This window comes from Strigops habroptila, chromosome 3, assembly GCF_004027225.2.
Source record: "Strigops habroptila isolate Jane chromosome 3, bStrHab1.2.pri, whole genome shotgun sequence".
In the NCBI taxonomy this organism is placed as follows: Eukaryota; Metazoa; Chordata; class Aves; order Psittaciformes; family Psittacidae; genus Strigops; species Strigops habroptila.
Window position 1 is genome coordinate 83,369,736 of NC_044279.2, and position 21,970 is coordinate 83,391,705.

The following is a 21,970-nucleotide window of genomic DNA, read 5'->3' on the forward strand; positions in this document are numbered from 1 at the left end:
GGGCACATTTAAAGTAACTTTTATCTCCTCGAGCTGGGGAGGCTTACTTCATGCAGCTGCCAGCGTGCTCATTTTTTTTTCTGCTAAAAAGATATTAACTTGCTCTCATGCAGTCCTGTGTGGGTCTACACCACAAAATCCATCTGCCCAGGAGAAGACTCAGCCATTTCCATAACATAAGGCAATGTTCCAGAGGACCTGCAAGTCAACTCAAACATCTCTACATGTGTATTAAGTACAAACAATAGAGCACCTAACCCAAGGAAAAAAAACCAACCCAAGCACTATTACTCTCATTGCCTTAGCACTATCTTCTGCAGTTGACACCTATCAACTAGAATACCATTTAATAAATACAAGGAGCTGTTGTCTCATTGCTGCGTAGCTCAGTCAATTTTTCCTCCTGATGAACAGCAGTCTGAAGTTGTTCCCAAAGTTTAGTTTAGTAAAAGTTTAGTACAAAGTTTAGTAAAGGGAGCATTCATTAGTGTGACTAACTTGAGCGTAGGTTGTTGTTGATTTTTTTTTTTTAAACAAAATCTGAAACAGTGCTATGACATAGCTCGTGATAGAAGATAATAAAAGAAAGAGTATCTTTGGGTCCTTCGGGCTTTCATCTCTTCTGCTAGGGACCAAACCAAACCCCACATAAGTCACTTGGCTGAAACAAAAAAGAGAAACAAGAGGTACGCAATACAACATTGTTCTTGAAGAGGAATACCTAACACCCTTTAAGCAAACTTAACCAACACAGAGCTGGATTGTACCCAGTTATGGAGAGGCAGTTGCCTCGGTATTTTTGAGTGTCTGTACACAGCCTTAAAAATGGTCACATCTGACCAAGGGAGACTATTTGACAAGGATTTAATTGTCTCCCAAAGGCTGTTTGCAGCTGCCACTGTTAGAGAAGCACTGGTGATAGCAAAGTAGTGCAAAGCAAGTCGCCTGCTCCTCAGAAACATTCTTCTCTTGGCTTTGCTTCATTTTCTGAAGAGTAAATCTTGGAAAGCAAACTTTGCATATGCACACTGCCACCCACAACCCTCCCAGCCCGTCAACTTTGTATCTCAGAGGCCAGGAGAGCAGCATCGCCAACTGTATATAGTGTTTCCTAGATGTAGCCAGGTGATGATTTCACTTTGTACCTCATAGAAGTCACCCAGGCCATTTAATAAGGCATACAACTTTTCAAGCAGCCCATTATAAGGCATTGGATCAGCTTGGACAGAATAAGTACAAAAGCTGAGCTTATTCAAGTCATCAGTATGCTAGGAGTCAGAACAGCTTGAACATGGCAATTTGAAGCAGCAGGACCTCAAACCGCAAGATATGACACATTTGTCAAGTTATTACTGTGTTTTTAGAGTGGACTTTCTCTAGAACCACTTAGTCTGAAATTACATCCATTTAATAAACTTTTTACTTTAGAGGAATTGTGGTGTTAGCCTTGACCCACATGAACAGAAGAATGAGGTTTCCCATTCACTCGCAATGAAAAGCTTTTTTGTTGAGTATGTGTCAAATGGCCACAAGTAGCTGTGACACTTAGGTCACCCTTAAGAGCTTTTAATTTAAAGACAGAAGATAGATACAGTTGACATTGAAAAAACGTATGGGAAAAGAACCAAACAAGCCATAGACATGTTCAACACAAACACACCACCCCCAAATTTCAACACTAGCAAACTGCAGGAACACAACCATTGTTGTTTTATCCTGCCTCTCACCTTTTTATTTAGGTTTGACTTTGGTAGATTCATTACTTCAATTGTTGTACAATTTAACCAGCCAAGAAGTTCTATAGAGGAAAATTTAAAATAGGTTTAAAGGCTTACAGGTTAATTTGGTATTCTTCAGGAAACAAAAAGCTTGAAGTTATGGTTTCCTCCCCCACAACTGTATTTATTTCTGAATGCTTTGGTAAATAAATAGGGCCTGGACTTCTTAGCACTGTTAAACACAACGTATACATTCAACTGTATTAAATATCCCAGAGCAAAAAACTGACTTGATATATAGTAAAAAACCTAAAATCAGGTAAACTAAACTAGAGCACAGACTAGTGGTTTTGAAGTATCAATAGGAAGTTATTTGCCACCTGACAGACCCGCAGGGAGGAGAAACCCCAGCAACACAGGCACATATAGCTCACAACCTGTCATTGTAACAAACCAACAAGAGCCATTTTCATTAATTAATATATTTTCTGCATTATAGTTAACATATGTACTTTCTTTGTGTCACCCTTATTTCGTTAAGTATTGATATTTTGTTATATTCAGACATGAGTACATTTTCGAAGTCTTTTGCAATAAATATCATAAAATAATAGAGATTCACATAATAAATATTCTTTACAATAAAAAAGTTTTAACAGACTTTTGTCTTAAAAATAGTTGGGATTCAACTTTGTGTTTTATACATAAAATATACAAAAAAGGACCACAATTTGTGGCTAAGGCAATAAAACAGAGACAGAATAAAATTATAAAGTACAGAGCAGAGCTAAATTCACTAAACTGAAGGATCACAAGAAACAAGAAGGATTCAAGAACAGTTAGGTGACTCGAGGGCACCTGAAGGCTGTTTGGATACATGAACACCACCAACTTTAATACCAACTGATATTGATAGACTATAAAAACAAGAATAGGAGGGTGGAGTGAGCAATATCCTTCAAAGAGCTGACAGCAAAAGAAACAAATGAGTATGTTGCAGCCATAATGTCTCCAATGTGAAGATCTACACAGTGTAGCAAAAACTGAAGTTACATTGAAAATGTAAAAAATTAAAAAAAAAAAAAAAAAAAAAAAAAGGGTAATTCTCAGGACTGAGAATGTTTAAAAAGTTGAGACAAGAAGAGAGGAGGGAAGGCAAAAAAAAAACAAACCAAAAAGCAGGCTGCTTATAGAAGAGTAAGGCCTTTCATTTGGTAAAGCCTTTCTTTTTACATCCCCCTCCAGATAGAACATACAGAAAAAACTTATTTCACAATCCAGCTCACTCATGAAAGTTGTTCTTCCCTGGTACCCAGGGGGTTAAGGAAAAAATAACAAAATTGCTGAGAATGAAAAACATCTTTGGGAAGATATTCAGAGCGAGAAGCTTCAAGAGCCCAGTGAGCCCTCACTGTCTCTTTCAGGAGTGGTTCAGTTACAAACTCAAAAGACCCTGCCAAAGTGAGTGGCAGATGCAGATTCCAGGTCCACACTTACCAAAGAGCAGCAATGACTATGTAAAATGCTCCACACTCAGCCAACAGGAAGAGGAGAGCAAAGATGCAAAAAGAACGTGTGTATTTGAAATTGGGGAGACAGAAAGGAAGCAAAAGAACACCCTCCCCCGAAATGGGAGGGGGGGAGAGAGAGACAAAATGAGCTACAACCTGAAAAACTGAAGTTGGAGAAAGTAAACCTCCCTCCAAAAATCACGAGGGCTTGCCCTGACCCCGGGAAGGGCAGCTCTCCAGTTTACAATAGACTGTGTTGGAGTTCTTGCATCGGCACCCTGGACGATTGATGCGGTCGTAACACCCCCGACAGAGTTTCAGGCATCCTTTTGCAGGAGGGTAGCAGAGCAAGCAAGGCAGAAACAGGGACATCACTCCCATGCACAGGTACCTAGAACAGCAGTGTGACTGGGAGCAAGAGCAGGGATTATCCGCATAAGAGTCCCCTTCATCGTCATTAGAACAGTGGTAGAAGATCCCTTTGACCAAACACATGCAGGTGCTGTACTCCACCATGCTCTCTGCAGAGCACAAGCACTGCCGGTTGCAGGCCAAGCAAGAAGGGAGGGCCCTTGGCGCCGTGCACTCGCCACACTTGCACTTCCCGCACTGTTCGCAGATAAACTTGTGCTGCGTCAAGTCCTCTTTTAAAGGACCCTTCAGATCATCTACAACTAGAGATGACTGCTTGGGCTGCGTCCGGATTGTCCGATCGGATCTATGGCCTGACCCTGGCCTGGATGGAGGTGACCGTCCCAGCAGCCCTTGCTCCGAGGAGGCACTGCTGTTGCTCCCAGAGCTGGCCGCACTCCCTGTGCTGGTTGATCTGCTCAAGACGGGAGCCCTCGTGTTATGTTGATGCGCCACGTGCCCCACATGGTTGGGTCTGTGTTCGTAATTATTATTCACATTAATAGGTATAATTTCATGAGTCCTTTCGTGCTTCTCTTGCCTCGGTGCTGTCCGCGGACCAGACTTTTTCACCACAGATGGACCTTCGGTGTATTCATTGCTGCCCCTGATCGCCTTGATCTGGTCCAGTGACAAGATGGTTGCTGGCTGGCTCTCTCTGTCATAATCCAACCGCTGCCGGCTATCCAAGGAGGGCTGCTGAATCACCACTAGTGAGCCACCGCTGCCATGTTGACTTTGGGGCTCCATCTGTAGTGATCGCTACTTCTGGCATTCAGTGGGAACCTGGCATGCATCTGAAATCCTAAAATAACAATAAGACAGAAGGTATAAATAAACATTGTGTGTGTACATGTATACACAAATATACAAGATCAAGGGCAAAAGAGGAATAAAGAACGGGATACTTTTTGAAAACAGAAATGATACGGCAAACCACAAATTGCCCTAGCCACCTGGTACTGATCTCTTTCAGCAGGGGATTACAACAGTGCTGAGGATCTGGCCAAAATCCAGTAATGGGGAGAGTCTGAGTATGGCATCATAGGTGTGGAATGCAAAAGAGACCCCATGCCATTAAAAAAAAAAAAAAATAATAATAATTTCAAGTACTAACCTGCACACTTACTTGGCAAGCCATGGAAAGCGCTTCTCACTTGCTACCGAACTCAACGCCGAAACAAGGACAGTCTGTCTAACTAGCAATAGCAATGCTGAGAACGCCCCCCAAACTAAGTTGGAAAAGGGCAAGAACACCATGAGGGTCATGTTCTGCATGCCAGAGTGAAGCAAGAACCTGCACAATCCTCACTCTTCCACCTGAACCTGCAGCATCAGAGCTCAACAGATTTGCTTGCTAGTACATTGGGGAAGTCTCCTTTTTAAAGTGATGCTTGTGCATTAAGGTCTCGAACGAAGGCCTGTCAAGTGGCTAAGGCATTTTCCACAAGAGAGTAACTCAGCATACAAATCTAATATGCTCCTTACAAAATTAAAGCAAGGGTGCAAAACAGCATGTTTTCAAGTATTTTCTGACCACAGACCAGCAGGTGAAAGAAAAAGGGGTAGAAAAGGCTAAAATGAACTAGGTGTCACATGAAAAGGATTCAGAATAATGTTAAGAGCAGGTGACCAAAAAAAAACCAACCAACAACCAACCAACCAACAACACAAAGAACAAATCCGTTTTCCCAAAAGACCGATTAAAAGCTTCCCCAATAAGTACATCTTCTAGATTGACTTTTAAATAAAGATTATGTATTTTCATTCCTTTTCACTCTGCCTATTATCGACATGCAGATCGCAACACCATTGAGAAAACTGCAGTGATAGTTCTGCACCTATATAAAAAATCAGACAAGTTACCTAAATGCCACATCTATAGAGAGAACCAAGAAATAAAAAAATGCACTTTACTGACAGCCGGGGACAAAGTCCCTTTTCACTCCCCCTGAGATGTCACACGTTTACCTGAGAGAGAAGAAATATAAGTGCTATCAAGCACTTCCAAAACTCATCCGATAATCACGAGAAAGAATTTGCCTTGTCTATCCAAAGCACAGCCAGCACAGAGCTGTTCCCCACTCACGAGAGAAAGAGGCACAGTGAGAGCACGAAAGGTTTCTTCTAACAGGTACTTAGCATCTTCGTCACCCTGACCACTAATATATGGTAAGCGACAGCTTCTCTCAGGACACAAAGTCTTGGTGCTCACCCAGCAGTCAAAGATTTCATTTTACATTTAATATCGACTCTGTGGGCTTTAAGGTTGCCAGATTAATGGGAATAAAAAACAAACAAAAAAAAAAAAAAAGAGGAAAAAAACCCCGAAAACGGAAAACCAAGCACGTCCGCTTCTGATTCACCCACAGAACAAGCTGCCTTCTTCACCAGCGCCGAGTACAAATCCACAACAGACCGAGGGTGAATGAATGTGAAAAGGGAAAGATTTACAGCTGTACCAACCAGGAGCTGGGCTCCCCGGGGGATGAAAAATAATATCTCAAGGAAATGCGAAAGACATCCAGTGCCATCTTTGGGGGGAAAGCGCAACATCAACACGGCTCGCAGACTGACAAGACCAGCTGCACAGTTCAACAAACCACCTCCGCCCCGAGCAAACAAGTTTTAAACCGCCCCCCTTCAAGCCCTCCCCGGCCAATAAAATACAATAACACGGCGAAGACGCCACGGAACCTCACGTTTCCGCACCCGAAGCCGCACAGCCCGCGGTGCCTCCGCCGCGGGGCAGCGCTCCCGCCCATTACCTCAGCGATCCTCCCCCCCCCGGGCGGGCGGGCGGCGGCGCGGCGCCCTCTGCGCCCCGAGCGGGGCGAGGCGCGGAGCGGAGCGGAAGGAAGAGGAGGGGAAAGAAGGGGAAAAAAAAAAAAGTTATGAATGAAAACAAGGGCTTTTTTTTTTTTTTTTTTTTTCCTCCCTCCTTTCCCTGCTCCCCCTTTTTCAGAGGGAGGGCAGGACCGAAGTCGGCGCTGCCTCAGGAGGGCGGACTTCTCAGCATTTAAAGCTGCAGCGCCCGGCGGAACGGCCACTGCAGCGCCGGGGATTCCCCGCCGCGGCGGCTCGGTGGCTGCCCCCCCAACCCTACCCCAGGAGCCACCCGACGGGGTGTCTGGGGTCGTTTTTACCGTTCTGCTCGTATTCAGCCGCCCGCCCGTAACCATCGGTCCCACACGCACAACACAGCCGCCCCCCGCACCTCCTCTCACGGCACCGGCCGTCGCGGGGTCTGTCAGACCGCCCGGCCCGGCCCGATCCGACCCGCCTTGCCGGACCGCTCCCGCCCGCCGCCGAGGCCCGCCCGCCACAGCCTGGTCCCTGTGAGCTTTGCATTTTCTGGGGCAGGACCGGGAGAAGGTCCGGCGCGGGGCCGCGGTGCCCGCGCCCCGCCAAGCAGGAGCCGCGCCTGTGCGCCCGGCGGCACCTGCTCGCCGCCGCGGGCTGAGCCGCCCCCCGTGTGAAAATAAAGCGCGACGAGCCCCCGACTTACTTATTTCCAAGGAGTCACTAGTGACGGGAAATCCACCGAGCGGAGGGCGGCAGCTCCGCGGAGCAGGGTAACGGCGGGGCCGCGGCCCCGGCTCCTGGCCCTCCCGGCCCCGCCGGGCGGGGGAAAGCGGGCGGGCCGCGCTCCTCGTCTCTGCAAAGCCCTGGCCGACCTCCACGTCCTACTCGGCGAGCGGAGGAAAATCCAGCTCTGCTGCGGGCTGCAGCGCTCCTGGCTCGGGGGTCAGCATTCAGCGGGCCGCGCTTCCCTGACGCGCTCCCCCGCGGAGCCGGAGCCCCCGCGGGAAGCCGCGCTGTCCCTCGGCGGCGAGTGTCCCGGTCTAGAGGCGGCGCGGAACAGATCGCGCCGTTTCCCTGCAGGCGGTTTATCTCGGTCTAGCGCCGGGCAGCGGGGTCGGCCACTGGCGAAGAAGGTCTCCAAGGAGGCGGACGCGGGGCTCCTGCTCGGGCCGTGGTTTCCCTTCCCCGGCGGGGGCAGTCCCGGGCGAGCCCTCCCTGGCCCGGCGCTCGGCTTCACCGCACGGTCCTCGCCGCGAGTCCCTTCGGGCACAGCGCGACCACAACCTCTAGTGCAAGAGATTATTTAACTTTTAGGGGGTAAAGAAACCACGAAGAGGCACTTGCTTGCAATACACGCGCTTTCAATGCACACCCCGGTGAGCTGCAAACGAAGGCAGAGCGCAATGGCTCTGCAAGCTCGCTGCAAACTGCCATGTGCTTGCTGTTGCTGCCGGAGGCTGTCCGGCTGACTGACAGGCTTGGAGCACGGGCAGCGCGTCAAGGAGACCGGGCAGCCCGGAACACAGAACCCCTCGCACGGAGGTTTCTGGAGCCTCCTCGTATTTCGGGGGATCAAACAAGGCTCCGGCACGCAAACGCGACCCCACGTTAGGCAGAGAGGCAATCACCGAACTGCAAGTTTTATCATTACCAGCAAATTGCAGCTGAGCGCTGCTCGCCCGGGAAGCCGGGTCACCCGCTGCCCCGCACCGAACGCCGGGCGTGCGGCCCCGAGGAGCGGAGCAACGAGGGCAGCCCGCCGCTCGCCCGCACCTCCCCACGGCGGCGGCCAGGCAGCGCTCTGCTCCGCCTCGCCTCGCCCCGCGGCCGCCCCTTAGCCCTTCGCCCGCCCCGCCGGCTGCGGAGCCCCTCGCTGCCCGCCCGCACCCCCGGCACCTGAGCGGCGGGGGAGGAAAGGCGGCTAGCACCGCCCGGGCTTACCTACGGCCGAGGTGAGCGCCTGCTCCCCGGGGCACATTGGCAGCCCCGGCACGGAGTCCAGCCCGGGCAGTGCAGGCAGCCGCGCCGTCCCGCGCCCGCTCCGCGCCGTCCCGCCGCCGTTCCGGAGTGAGTGCGGCCGCGCCCCGCCGCCTTTCAGCGCGTAGCCCCCGCCCGCCGCCCGGCCGCGCCCCCGTGATGTCAATGTGTCACTCCGCGGCGCCCCCGAAATCCCGGAGTGGACTTCCCGCCCTCCCGGGAGCCGCTCCCGCACAGGTCACGGCCACCGGCCGCCTCTCGCCGGACGAGCGGCTCCACCGGTGGGGCCCCGGTGCGTGTGTGCGCGGAGAGCGAACCCGTGCCCCGCCGCCGCGGCCCGGCTGGCGGCTTCCGGCCCCGCGGTGGCTGGTCCCGGCGGCCGCGCCTCCGCGGCCCCGGCACCGCCCCAGGCCGGCAGGGGGAGCGCGGAGGAGCGGGTGCCGCGCCCGCCGCACCGGGACGCGGGGAGGCGGGAGAGGCCGGCCCGGGCCCGGCGGGGCCAGTGCGGGTGGCAGGGGCGGGAGCGGGCTCCGCATGGCGGGAGACACGGCCGAGGGCCGGCTCCGCTTGCCGCGGGGCTGAGGAAGGGCGGCCGGGGAAGGATGCGCTGATTTCGGCGTACCTGCTGACCCGAGACTCGGCCGTGAGGCTCGAGTCCGCAGTCTCCTCTGGCAACGCTGCAGAGAGATCGTGCTATGTGTTTTAGCACCGGCGTCCTCCAAGCAGGGTGTAGCCAGGTGGCAGAGCTATTCCTTTACAGCCATAAAAAGTTTCTGCTTCTTTCAGCCTATCAAAAATCTAGCCGAGGACTTCCGAAAGCGTTTACCCCTGTGATAGGAAACGGCTCTTCCAACCCATTTACAGGTGGCACCGAGGGATTGCGCAGTTCACCTGGTTGTCCTTCTCTACCACCTTTCCATCCCAAACTCTGCAAGTCCCATCCAAAGTTCATCACTGCATTTCTGCCACAGTGCTGAAGAGACAACAGCGATACCTTCTGAGCCATTACTTTTATGGCCAAATATTATCTTTGATGTATATTGGGGCTAGTTTGTTTGTTTTTTTAAGTGCCTAAAGAGTATTGAAAGGGAACTGAAACAATATGGGAAAATGCCATAAGAAGAAATCAAAAGTTTGAGAACTATTTCACAATAACATGCAATGCCTTGGAACAGTTAAGCTTTTTAGTGCTTGGCTCAACATTGCTGCAGCCCCAACTTTCTCTGCAATATTCTGAATGGCTTTTCACAATATCTTTCCCCAAAATCATATTCTGCCACTTTTGCCTCAAAGAAAAAAAAAAAAAAAACCAACCACCAAAAAAACGTGGAGCTACTTAGCAGGAACATTCACCCAGAAGCAAATAATCCCTAAAACAAGAACATACCAGTACAATGCTGGTATTCTGTGACAGATTCTGTCCACTCAGATCACAGTCACGGCTGCAGTGCAGTTATTTTTTTCATCAAACTTCACTAGGCTTGGAAAGAAAATAAGCAAATTACATATATAAATTTATTTCTGTCACTTTACTAAACTAAACCTTAGTCACTAAACTTTACTTCAACCACTTATTTCTCTATGAAATAAAATCTTGATGCATGAAAGGTTATATACAGAATATCACTACTACTTCTAACTTTGTAAATAACCATTGGCCCGTATAGACCAACTATAAATACCGTCTTCCAATTACAGAGACTCAAGTGACAAACAGCGGCTTAAAAATCTTTGGCATGGTCATAAAAATATCCCAATTTAGCATTAATACTGCTAGGGATTCAGAAAAAGTGACTGCTCCCCAAAAGCATTCTCAAACACACTGCAAGTACAAAGTACAAACCTGTTTCCAGTGAAATCCACTGGAAAACTGCAGAAGCTGTCACAGTGTAAATTCACAAAAAACCCTAGCAAAGAACAAAAATTCCTAAGCAAACCAACAGAAATCACTCCTGCAGAGCAGCACTTAGTGCAAATCTATTGTCTACTACATGTTAGCTTTCTTTCACAAAGTGACTGTTCTGAATAAAGACAAACCAAAAGACACCGCATTTACGCAGGTGGGTGACACACAGTAGTTCTTGCAGCAACGTCGGCAGAGGCAGCAGTGGGTGAGCTGTAGGTGAGCAGTGGTGGGTCACAAAGCCCATCGGGTCAGCGAGGCTTGGCTCCACAGCCAAGAATACTCACATTTAGCAACTGGATGGCATCTTACAGAAGCTCGTGTGTCTTTTTCATAGGACACTACTGTGAAAACATTGCTTAACACTTTTCCTTTCACATCTCTAAAGCCCGCACTACCTTAATAAACTGATGCCAAGCCTAAGAGCTGGATTTTAGAAATACAAAACTGCGCTTAAATGGGTCAGTAAAATCACCAAGAATATTGGCAGTGGTTTACTATCACTTGGCACCTGAACGAACACTTCACTGAAACATGGGAAAACCCTACAGCTATGTCAGAAGGCTCTCCACAGACTCAAGCAAACATGCCCGCATGTCATGCAAGTCATCTCGTTAGATTTTTCTTGGAAATTAGAGCAGCGAGAAGCTTTTGTTAGAGAAAGGAGAGCTAAAATTCTGGAGCTTGAATTGGCAACTTGGGTTGACACACCTTATGACTACATCCTGGCACAACCTTAATTTGAGGATTGACACACAGATGGGAATCTGATGCACCCAAGTTATTTTTCCTTCTCCAAACTGTGATCCAAAGGTGTCTGTCTCTCTCACCGACAAGTCAAGAGAGACCAGCCCTCTATGCCCAAAGTTAATCCTTCTGAAAAACTTCCCAGAATGAGGTTGAAGAGACTGAATGATGGCTGATAGTCATGATTCAATCCCTGTTTCCGCTCTCACTTGGAGGATCATGTACTGGAGATAACCACCACCTTCTGCAGTCATATGCTACTTCTCCCTCCTGCAAGCTTCAGCGTGCCAAAAGGCTCATTGTACAGAATAAAAGAAGAGTCTGTCATTGGGTTTTGCTTGGTTTTCTCCCTAATCCACACCCAGAAGCAACTTCCATCTCTAGGTCACTTGACTGACCTTTATAGGTAATTAACTACACCTCTGTAAAGATGAACTGGATAAACTATGATCCTCCCACTATCAGTAACAAGTAATGCTGCTTCCTTGTTGCATCCCGCCTGGAAACACCATTGCACTTCCCCCTCAGTGGCATCTCCTAGGCCCTGCTAAGGCGCAGATCCTGGTCAAGAAGGAGGACACATACTCAGTCCCAGACACTGGAACTTCACTGCTCCTTCTAAGCAGCACAAGGTGGCTTAGTCTGTGAAGAGTAAGAACTATCCCATCTATCAGCAGAGTACCATTTCAGACAGAGGAGGTGACAAAGAGCCTGTACTTGAAGCATTCGATATTTACTGTTCCCGTCACTCATCTTCTGTGGTGATAACTATCTTGAGCCAGTATGGCTTTGAGGAAACTCAGCAGAGAACATGTTTGCCTTCACACAAGTTATTTGCCAGTTAACAACCAATCTTCACAGCTGTAACAACATTTCTGAAGTTATAGAGGGATTCAAAAGCCATTAAAAAAAAAAAAAAGTTAGCATTTATAACGAAATTATAAACAAAACTGCTACCTGTAGAATGCACAAGTGATGTATTTCCTCTACCAGATGTGCAGTGGTAATCCTGCAGATTACCTGCAGCTCCCAACTGGTACCTGCAGCTCCCAAAAGCTTTGCGCTGGGTGGAACCTTGAGGGTATTAGTGTTTGCAGGCTCAGGACCCGCAGCAGTCCCCTCAGAAACTGTCAGTGCAAGGAAACAATACATGCTTGTTGGGATAAGACTAGTAGAACTAAATTTTTAACACACTAGTAAGCCTACATGTATTAAAACCCCCCCCAAACAATAAACCAACAAAATCCTACAATAGCTATTAAACATTGCTGTAATAATAGGCATTGTGGACAGTTTCTTATCAACTCATTGAAAATTTTGGTGGTTCTGGCTTAAGCTGGTGCATGAGATGAAATAAAGCTTCTCCAAAGAGTTGAAGTAAAAACCTGCACCCTGAAAAGTACAGGGAATCCTTTCAGAGTAAGGAAGAGAAAGTGAAGGGTGATGTGAGGTAGCATTTCCGATCACGCTTTCTGCTAGACAGGTTGACCTTTATCTGAGATCAAAGGCACCAGTAGCTGGGGATTTCTTCACCTTCTGTGCAAGGACTGCTCTGAAAGCTCTCTGATGAAGTGTGGCCAAGTAAAGCTACTCCTTGTCGTCGCTGCACAGGCCGGGGATAGGCACACAGGAAATCCTCAGTTGCGAACAGAAACCTTGAGTTTTCTCTTCAGAAGATAACATCAGTTTTTCTTAGAGGCAGAAGAGATAGTAAAAGGCAGCAGCCAGGCAAACCTCTGAGAACAAAGGGACAAACCTCAATGTGAACCTGCTTCGTGAACATTTGAACACTGAATCAAAGCACATGGAAAACGCTGCAGAGCTGGGGGCTTGGTCCCTGGCCAAATTCAGCACAAACGAAAAAGAAAGAAAATGCAAAGGTTAGTACAATAAGTTGAGAGTTTGAGAACATGCTTCCCTTCCCCATCTCTTGCACCATATCAGAGAAACCGGTGTTTTCCTTGAGTATTCCTCCCAAGCATGGAGAGCAGCTGGAGATACAGGGTTCGTGATACACACTAGCTGTTTCTGAATCCCCGAAAAGCCAATTTGGTAAACAGGGATTAGTGAGAAACACTGGGGGAGCTGCAACTTAGGTAGAATCTATGTGATATTTTGGCCTTCCCAAATGGTAGTTTTAATGCTACCTTGCTTTTGCTGTGAAAAATAGCAAAGGGACTTTGGCTGTCAAAACTGTAATTGAAGACAAATAGCATTGAAGAAAAGCTGCAGTAAAGACAACACATTGGTAAAGGCACCTAACAAGAGGCAAAACTTCAGTCTTCTAAGGGCAGGCTGCAGCATGTCTCTTCATTTTTCACTACTCACTTGCCATATAGGCAACTGGTACGTTTACATTTCTCTTTCAGATAACACATTTATTTGTTTTCTGATCAAGTTTATTTCTTCCTCAGAGAACTGTCTCTGCAGACTTCATGTTTGGCTGCTGTACTAAGTGTCTGCGCTTATACAAGATACTTTACTAAGATACTGATGATGTCTTCATTACTTTGTATTAATTTGTAAGTCTTTTAGCAAATTAGTTGATATTACTTCTACGAAACTTTTACTTTTGTGGAAAATGATGAAAATTGTCATTACTGCTTAATACAAGATGATAACTTACATCTATTGTAAATTACTTTATCTGCAACTCATTGTTTCCTGTAGCGGCACTAAGCAAACTGCCTTTTACTATCCACTGAGAACATGATTCCTTGCACAGAAATTAGAATAAGCTCTGTTCTATTTCAGTTTTCACCAATAGGAGAGTATTCCTGTGCTGAACTACATTGTCACAAATACATGTATATATATGTGTATATCTCGTAGTTTTAACATCATGGAGGAGAAGGAAACAAAGGTCTATGAATGTAAGAAGAGGGCTGTTAAAAGCTCTTCCTTCTTTCTTTCTTGTAATTTTGGATTGTGCATGTTTCAAAATGTTCCAGTCCTGACTCTGCTCTGTGTGTCTGCTGTCAGAGACTGCAAAAAGACTCATCACTGCAAAGCCACATTATAGAAGTATTAGTCAATTACGAGAGTAATTGCTTGGATGTCTCTCTCGACCTGGTATCTGACTGAACGCTCAACTTTCTGTGTGAAGATTGTGCCAGGTGAAAATTGTGGCCATGCATGAGATGACACGGCTGAGCAAACCCAGCTCCCCAGAAGGAAGTGGCGGGTTGGAGCCCTTGAGCATAGAAGCCCATGAGGGCACAAAACAAGAACATGCTCAGCAGAGCAGTCCTCACTTCTCTCCTTCTAGACAGCTCATTCCAACCATGAATTATAGTTTTGAAAGGTGTCAGATTCCTGGATTATGGCGTTAACCCCAGTTTCCCCAGTTGTATTCTGCTGAATTTTTAGCATGCAATTGAAATAAGAAAAAAAGCCCAATCGATTAATGTGAAGACTCTACTGATTCAGTGGGTAAAGGAGGAAACCTGGGTAATTTAATTTCTGCAACCATATGTGTTTAAGTGGGTTCTCTTCTTTTTTTTTTTTTTCCTTTTTAAGGCCAGTAAGCCTGGTTTTCCATTTTTCTTGCATTCTTCTACAGCCGAGTTACGTAACAAACAAGTAGAGCTACAAAGATTCTCCTGGTGGGATTAAGTAGTGTAGATCTAGCTGTGTAAGTACGTGCTGAGAGCTGAGTGAAAGGAGGTGGCTGTTTTAATTATAGCTGATACAAAACTAGCCAGAGGAAAGCCACCCTGACTGAATAAAAGCATTTAACTTCAAAAACCACCAAGGAACAAACCTTCCCCATTTCTGTTAGAGAAGTGGTCACTGCCCAGGTGTGGGCTGCATTATCAGAAGATGTAAAGCTCTCTGCTAATTTAAATACAGGGCTCTGTGTATGTTTTTATTATCTAACCACTTGTGGCAACTCAGGTATTAGTACAGCTCTAGGAATGCCTACTATTTATCAGGTTGTGCAATCCGTCACTGTCAGCTGAAGGAGGTCTCAGGAGCAGCGTTTCTAATTTGATTTGAAAATATACATGGAAACCTGAGACTGCTTTTAGCAAGAATGATGGGGTTGGCCTAATGAACACAATCTCTTTTGTCGTTCTCAAGAACAGTGTGTCAACAACTAAGTTTAAGTTCTTTCCACAGCTGTAACAGCTTCTGTAGGGAAGCAGTAACTTAGCAGCTATGTCACGTCTTGGTTCTGCTTTACCAATCAAAAGGCATTTCAATGACATTTTAACAGATGACCTTCAATTCCCTGGAATGCAAGCATTTTTCCATGGATACATGAAAAGAAGTTTGCACCAAGTGCCGATTTTTTATGTTTTTTTCCCCCACAGAAACGTCTTCCCCCCGAACCTTAATACAGGTGTATAACACCAAATGATGCCTATGGAAGAGTCTGTCTAGAGACCCAGTTCTCAAATAGCTAGGGTGTTGTCATTGCTTTTGGGCCAGAAATTGGCTGCAGGAAAATGAACATGCCACACAATGTCTCTGTGGCGGAGCCACATGTATGTCAGCCTGCAGCATCATCCGCTTCAATACATAAGAATTTATGGATTTTGACTTCTGATGGGAAAAACAAACCAGCCAACCCTACACCTTTCTTTTACTCTTTTATGGTGGAAAAGACATGGAAAAAAATCCCCCCCACAACTCTACAAGAGTACAGCAACATCACTGATAGTTTGCTGTATCCCGATATGAGAATGATAAAATATAATTTTGCTATTTGCTTTTTTTTTTCCTTTTCTCATTTTATGGGTAATACTTCTCCAAAATATTCTATTTTGCATTTGGCAATTCAAGTATTGAACTGAATGCCGAGATATCCCTTGCATGCTTGCTGTGGTTTGTTGTACTCTAGAAGAGCTCGCTAGTCACATCTTGAGATTTTGCTCTGTAATAACAAGTATCTGCCAAGGAATAATCAGTGTCAAGGGCCAGGTTCTGTTCTTAGGGAAATCAAAGTTAATGTTGGTTTCCTTTGGGATGAAGCCAGGAGACTTCTGTATTATGGGGATAGTTTGTGCGTTCTCTCTTTGTTCTAATTATATACCTAATATATGCATGTATTTTCCACATACAATTAAAATAAAACATATTATCCCTCAAGACCCTTTGGGTTGAAAAGGTCAGATTTCCCTTACCAAAAAAGACTGGGAAAACCCCTGACAACAAAGACCCTAAACCACACATGCCAATGTACATACTGTCATGTTACTGATGATCAAGCCTCTCATTTCCACCAGGGCAGGAGACAGGCCACATAGGAGGAAGGAGCTGTGCTGCTCAAACTCCACGAGCTGCTAGGAAAGCTTGTGCTGCCTCTCCAGCTGGCTCTCACCCAGAAGAGCACGTACAGACACACACTTAACACGTGTATGTTATGACACCAAAAATAGCGTGTGTGTGTGTGTGTGTGTTTGTGTTGGGGGGGTGGTCCTCTTTTAGATTCCATCAGTAACTCTCTATTCTGAAACCGCCATCGTGATTCTTGTTTCTTTCTGCGATTCATTAAACATGGTATTCTTGAGAAGCCAAAGAATTCCAATACATAAGGGCCACATCCACTAGTCTGTTTAAAGTATCTCAAAGCCTAATTAGGATCTTGCATCTATTGCTTCCCAAGTTCAGGAAACTGAAGTTCAGCAGTTTTGGAAATTATGCAGAAAATGGATTTTTCCCCTACAGTGGCACGCTAACTTTCCAAACCACTGCAGTAATGCTACTGCAAGATGATATTTCTTGGACCATAGCTGTAATACTGAACTATTCACAAAGGAGATACTGTACTGTTGCTTACAGCTCTTTGCGTAGATCTACACTGGTATAATCTGGCTTAAAGGAAGCATCTAATAAAGATAAAAATGCCAAGTGTGCCCTGTTGAAAAATACAAAATGCAGCACATTTTCCAGCATTCTTACTGTGTGTTTCCAGTGCTTTTTATGTTAGCTTAGAAGCGAGTACATCATTGCAGGGCTGAATTCAGTGTTTGTAGTAATTTCCTGTCCTGTTTATTAAACAAAGAAAAAACCCCAAACAGCCAACAGCAGTTCCCTAGTGTGTTCTAGTCTTTTACACATGGAAGGCTAGACACAGACCTCAGAGTATTCAAAAAAGGTTGTCTTTAGCCTTAGCAGATACTGAGGTCAACTGCTCAGCTGTTATTTATGTCCATACCTCTTAAAGTAAGTGAAATAGCTGTCATCACCAGACTGGATTTCAGCTCTGTAGAGGGCTGATCAAAACTTCAACATATTATCTGTTAGAACCTAAACACCATTCTGTTCTCACAGCAAGCTAACACCACTTTTCTATTTCTTCTCCAAATGTCCCATCTCCAGAAACTTTAAACAGAAGCCTGTGATATTCTTATGGAGGTAAGGAATAGTTTTCAGTATATTGCTCTGACATTCTGAGTTTGTGTCGAAGGTATTGTAGAGGGGAAAAAACAAACAAACCAACCCCACACCTTTCTTTTACTCTTTTTTGGTTAAAGAGACATGGAAAAGATCTCTCTTGACAACTCTACAAGACTACAGCAACTCAGAAGCAGCGCTACTCATATTTCATCACACAAACACTGTGAAACATGGAAAATAAATAGAAAACAACATTTTTGGAGCTGAATTGGTGTCAAAAATGACTTTTCAAAACCATTTGCTATTCTTTTTTAAACTTGCCACATGAAAAAAACATGAAGAGTCAACTACAAACACTCCAGCATCTCCTGCAGACTTAATTTTTCAGGATGCCAACTGTTTTAAAGTAGAAATGCCCAGCACTTCACAGGAAGACACAGAAAAAATAAATTGTTTCTAAGGCAGGAAGGGAGAATTCCTATCGTCTAATCTCCCTGGGCAGATCTTGAAAACCTTGTCTTTCATTCCCCACAGTGTTATTGAAACATACCGCCCTAGCATTAAATGCTATCTAGATGTCAAGTCAATTCTATAGCAATTATTAATTTCAATCAGAATAAGTTACTGATATCACTTTATATACATCAGTCATGGCAATATTGAACATAAAAGATAACTCTATTGGAAGGTAAATGCAAAAAGTTGAAGCTTTTAAAAGAAACAAACTCAAAAATGGGCCTCTTATGAAAGAGCTGGTTACTGAAACATAGGAAATATTTGATATTTAAAATATTAAAAATTTAATCTGCCACTGAAACAGCTAAGAGAGCTGGATTTTCACCTATTTCATACCCACATTAATTGCAAACTATTAGAAAGTGTGGATTTTTCTGCTTGAAAGGAACAAATTACTTTTCATCATGAAGGCTTTCCATCATACCAGGAAATATCCTCCCCCTCCCCTACCATGCAGAGAAGAGAGATAGAAATGAAGAACCATGTCAGGAAAACCAACAAGGTTACTTGTTACGTGGAGAGCAAAGCCAGAAGGCATGCAGAAGATGGCACATCTGTGAGCAACCACTAAAAGAGAAAGTTGAGGTAGACAAGTCACTGAGGAGACACTGAGAAGGCCACAGCCTTCCTACCTAGTTCCGGTGAGCTGATAACAATATCTACCTAGGATGTCCTACCAGCTCTTACTTCATGGGCAATAATCTTTGGTACCAATCAGGTTAAAAGTTGGTGTTTATAAATGTTGGAGAAATTTTCAAGTATACAAAAAAATTAATTCACTTATGGGGAAAAACTAACAACTTGTTATAGTGACCACTGAATATGATATTCCCAGCTTATCAAAGGAGCGACATGCAAAACAGAGTATAGAAATCCAAAAAAGAGCACCTAAAGCCATTCCTTCCCTTTGGAGTAGAACTGGGAAGTCAGACTTGGGAACAGAGACATATCAATAAAAGCATATATCATCTCAAGCACATCTGTAGGTTACTGTCAACTGATGTTGGGAATTTCTGAAGACATGCTTTTTCTAAGGTATACGCATCTTTCCATGTACTGTTAGGTGCTTGAGTACCAATATGCATAGTAGTTTATACCTATAAAGATGCAAAGTAAATGAGAGAGGTGTAGTAAATGTGAAACACTTTCAACTTTGCTCCTTGCAGAACAGCTAAACTAGCTGAACTGTTGATATTAGAGGTAGTTTAGATGGAGATCATTGGTCCATTGGATCTATTATAAACTTACACTTTGAACTAAAATTAAAAAAAAAAAAAAAGAAAAATATTTTCTCAGTATATGTTGTAAAAGATCACTTGATTTCAAGTGAAATCACAATGGTATGAGGAAGGGGCAGACAAACTTCAAGAAATGCTTTTAAAAACATCAATAAAATTGTATTTTAGAGGCAGGTTGAAGAATAGGCTCCAGAGCAAAGCCTTCAACAGCAGAATCCAGCCAGCACTGCATGTTTTCTTCCTCCACCTTGTCCAGGTTGCATATGCAGCGCTGCAGAAAGAGAGCCCACACTTCCTACTGCTCTTTCTAGTTCTGGGAGAGAAAAAAAGAAAAGAAAAGAAAAAGTGGAGTTCCTAGTGCTGTGGACTTCACTAACCTTACATGCATTTTTACTCTTGGTAATAAAAAATAAGTTGCATAGCCTCTCTGGAAAGTATAATTCACAGACATCAACTGAGCTGTTTAAAGCCTGCTGACACTACTCAAAACTCAAAGCCACTCTACTGGGCCCTGAAGCAAGCCATAATACATGGCAAGACACATGGCTTAGTCAAGTGTATTAACATTCAGCACTAACCTCATCAGTGCATTGTTTTATCTAGCTCCCAGCTGATTTCCTGACAAAGAGCATTACCAAAAAGTGAACTTCTGAGGAAGACAAAAGCAAGGCCTTCATGAAGTACTTGGCAGTTGTAAGCAGGAGCCAATTCTTACAACATTTATTACACACTCATTGTTTTCAAATGGAAGTTGGATCATGCCCCATTTTGCAAAACCAAATGCAATATGACTTTTTGCAATATACTTTTTCAGAGTTTACCTTCTCTGAAGAGAACTTAATCAGAAGAATGGTCTGGACATAAGCAAATAAAACTCAAGTCCCAATCTCCTCATCCAGTTCTCTATCACACAGACAGAGAACTTCATTAGGAAGGATGCCTCAGCAAGAGCTTATGAATGCTCCTGTATTACCTGTTCATTTGCTGAAACATGCCATATTCCAAATCACTTCCACATCATCAATATTTTCAGCACCACTTGCTGCTCTGCTGAGCTGTGCAGAGGAAAACAACTCTCTCTGGCAGGGAATGGGAAAGAAGCAGCATAACAATGCCAGAAGAGAAGGAGGAAGGTGGAAAGGACAAAACAAAAGATGACAAAAGCTCAGCAGGAGGAGTAGGTCGATAGTCCGACTTGTCTTTTAGCAGAAAAGTGCCAAGAGTTTCTTCTGCATTTCACAAAAGCAGCGCAAATAATTTTCAGCACCTTTCCCCCATGTATTTAAGTCATTAAATTTAGGAGTCATTAAATTAATTGCTATATCTGTAAGCAACAAAGCAAACACAAACTGAAAGGTACCATCAATGTGGCTGACGGGGCCATGAACAACACGCTACATGCTTCCCACGGCATGGCAGCATCCAGCTGAGAGGAGTGCAACTATTTTTTAACATAACATCTCAAAGCAGCGCTTACTTATGAGATTAATACGCCTAGAAGCCTTTCAGATTGCTGCTTGATATCAGAAGTGAAATGCGATTGCATTGAGAAACACACTGCCTGGGATGCAGCTCTGGAAGTTGCCTCTGCAGTGGTGGTGGCTTTGTGGAACGACCTGCAAAGGAATAAACCTTCTTCCATTCCTGCTTTGAATGCTCCATCGCAGAAAGACTTTGGTCAGGCTACATTCTGTTCTAACATTTTCTTTCACTGTTTCCCCACCCAGCTTCACACAAATTCTTATAAAGGTTGTGTACAGACTTGCATAAAATGGAGACTGACACTGGTTCTTGGAGGATTTCCCAGAGCAAGTTTAACAGAGATTATATAACATGTTAAATCTGTGTTGGTTGGGTTTTTTTAATATGGATGTTATTATACTACTAGTTTATTCTTTTTAGCTTAACCCTCCAACCACCCTTCCAAATAATTAATTATGTTTTGCAGAGATTAAAAACCCGAGGTTATTATACGCATTCTGTTTCCAGCCCTTACATAAGGCAGGACAAAAGTGTTACAACTGGAGGGTCTTAGCAAGTCATAACAACCATTATTTTCCTTCCACACACACTACTACCACAGCCATGAGGGGGGATCTTTCCTTTAATTGCTGCAACAGTGGAACTTTAGAGATAGCACAGAACTTTATTTCTATACTCTACCCTTTAATCAGAGATCTCAAAGTACTTTAAAAAAGAGGGAGAAAGAAAGTCTCATGAGGGAGAAATGTCTTCCTAAGGTGTCACAAGAAGAGCCAACTATGACATTAGTTCAAATTTGACTCCTAGACTGAAAACCTTCCTACAGAACAGCAACAGTTTCTACATGTGGGGAAAGCAGCCTGAGCAAAAAAGCACCAACAAAACACCACAACTTTCATTTAAAACCAGCCTCAGTTTCAGAGAAAGAAAATATGTCCTACATGCTATTTTATTTTATCCAGTAGAGAATTTTAACACCACATGTGATTGGAAAGCATAGTAAAATTTTCAGGAGCTTAAGATATCAGCAGGAATATAATTTTAGATATTTTCATGCATATAGATATATTTTAAATCATGCCATCCCTGAGATCCAAGGAAGGAAATAACCTAAAAGCTGAAAACCAGACAGCTCAAGACCAACAGGGGGAAGACAAACACGAGGCTTGCCCAAAGCAGAAAGCATGTGGAGGTGTTTGTGAAGGAGCAATGATCAAAGCCTCAGACCTCATGTTGTTCTACTGCCACCACTTTAAGCACCATTTGCTGCTTAACAGCAGCAAGAAAAGGAGTGACTGCTCTTCACTGCAGCAGAGT

At 44.8% G+C, this 21,970-nt stretch overlaps 1 protein-coding gene across 8 annotated transcripts; it reads right to left on the reverse strand.

The window, feature by feature from the left end:
- Nucleotides 1-1,670: 1,670 nt before the first annotated feature.
- On the reverse strand, nucleotides 1,671-8,562 carry SPRY1 (sprouty RTK signaling antagonist 1). Of its 8 annotated transcripts, none has more exons than XM_030480264.1 (3): nucleotides 8,387-8,562; nucleotides 7,149-7,731; nucleotides 1,671-4,445 (listed from the first exon to the last, which is right to left on the reverse strand). In XM_030480264.1, exon 3 carries the CDS (start codon nucleotides 4,388-4,390, stop codon nucleotides 3,428-3,430), a length of 963 nt encoding a protein of 320 aa, XP_030336124.1. In that variant the 5' UTR covers nucleotides 4,391-4,445; nucleotides 7,149-7,731; nucleotides 8,387-8,562; the 3' UTR covers nucleotides 1,671-3,427. The 8 variants fall into 8 exon arrangements, with proteins under 8 accessions (XP_030336124.1, XP_030336126.1, XP_030336128.1 ...); XM_030480266.1 differs by lacking the exon at nucleotides 8,387-8,562 and adding an exon at nucleotides 8,097-8,112; XM_030480268.1 differs by lacking the exon at nucleotides 7,149-7,731 and having other exon boundaries at nucleotides 8,387-8,551.
- Nucleotides 8,563-21,970: the final 13,408 nt, after the last annotated feature.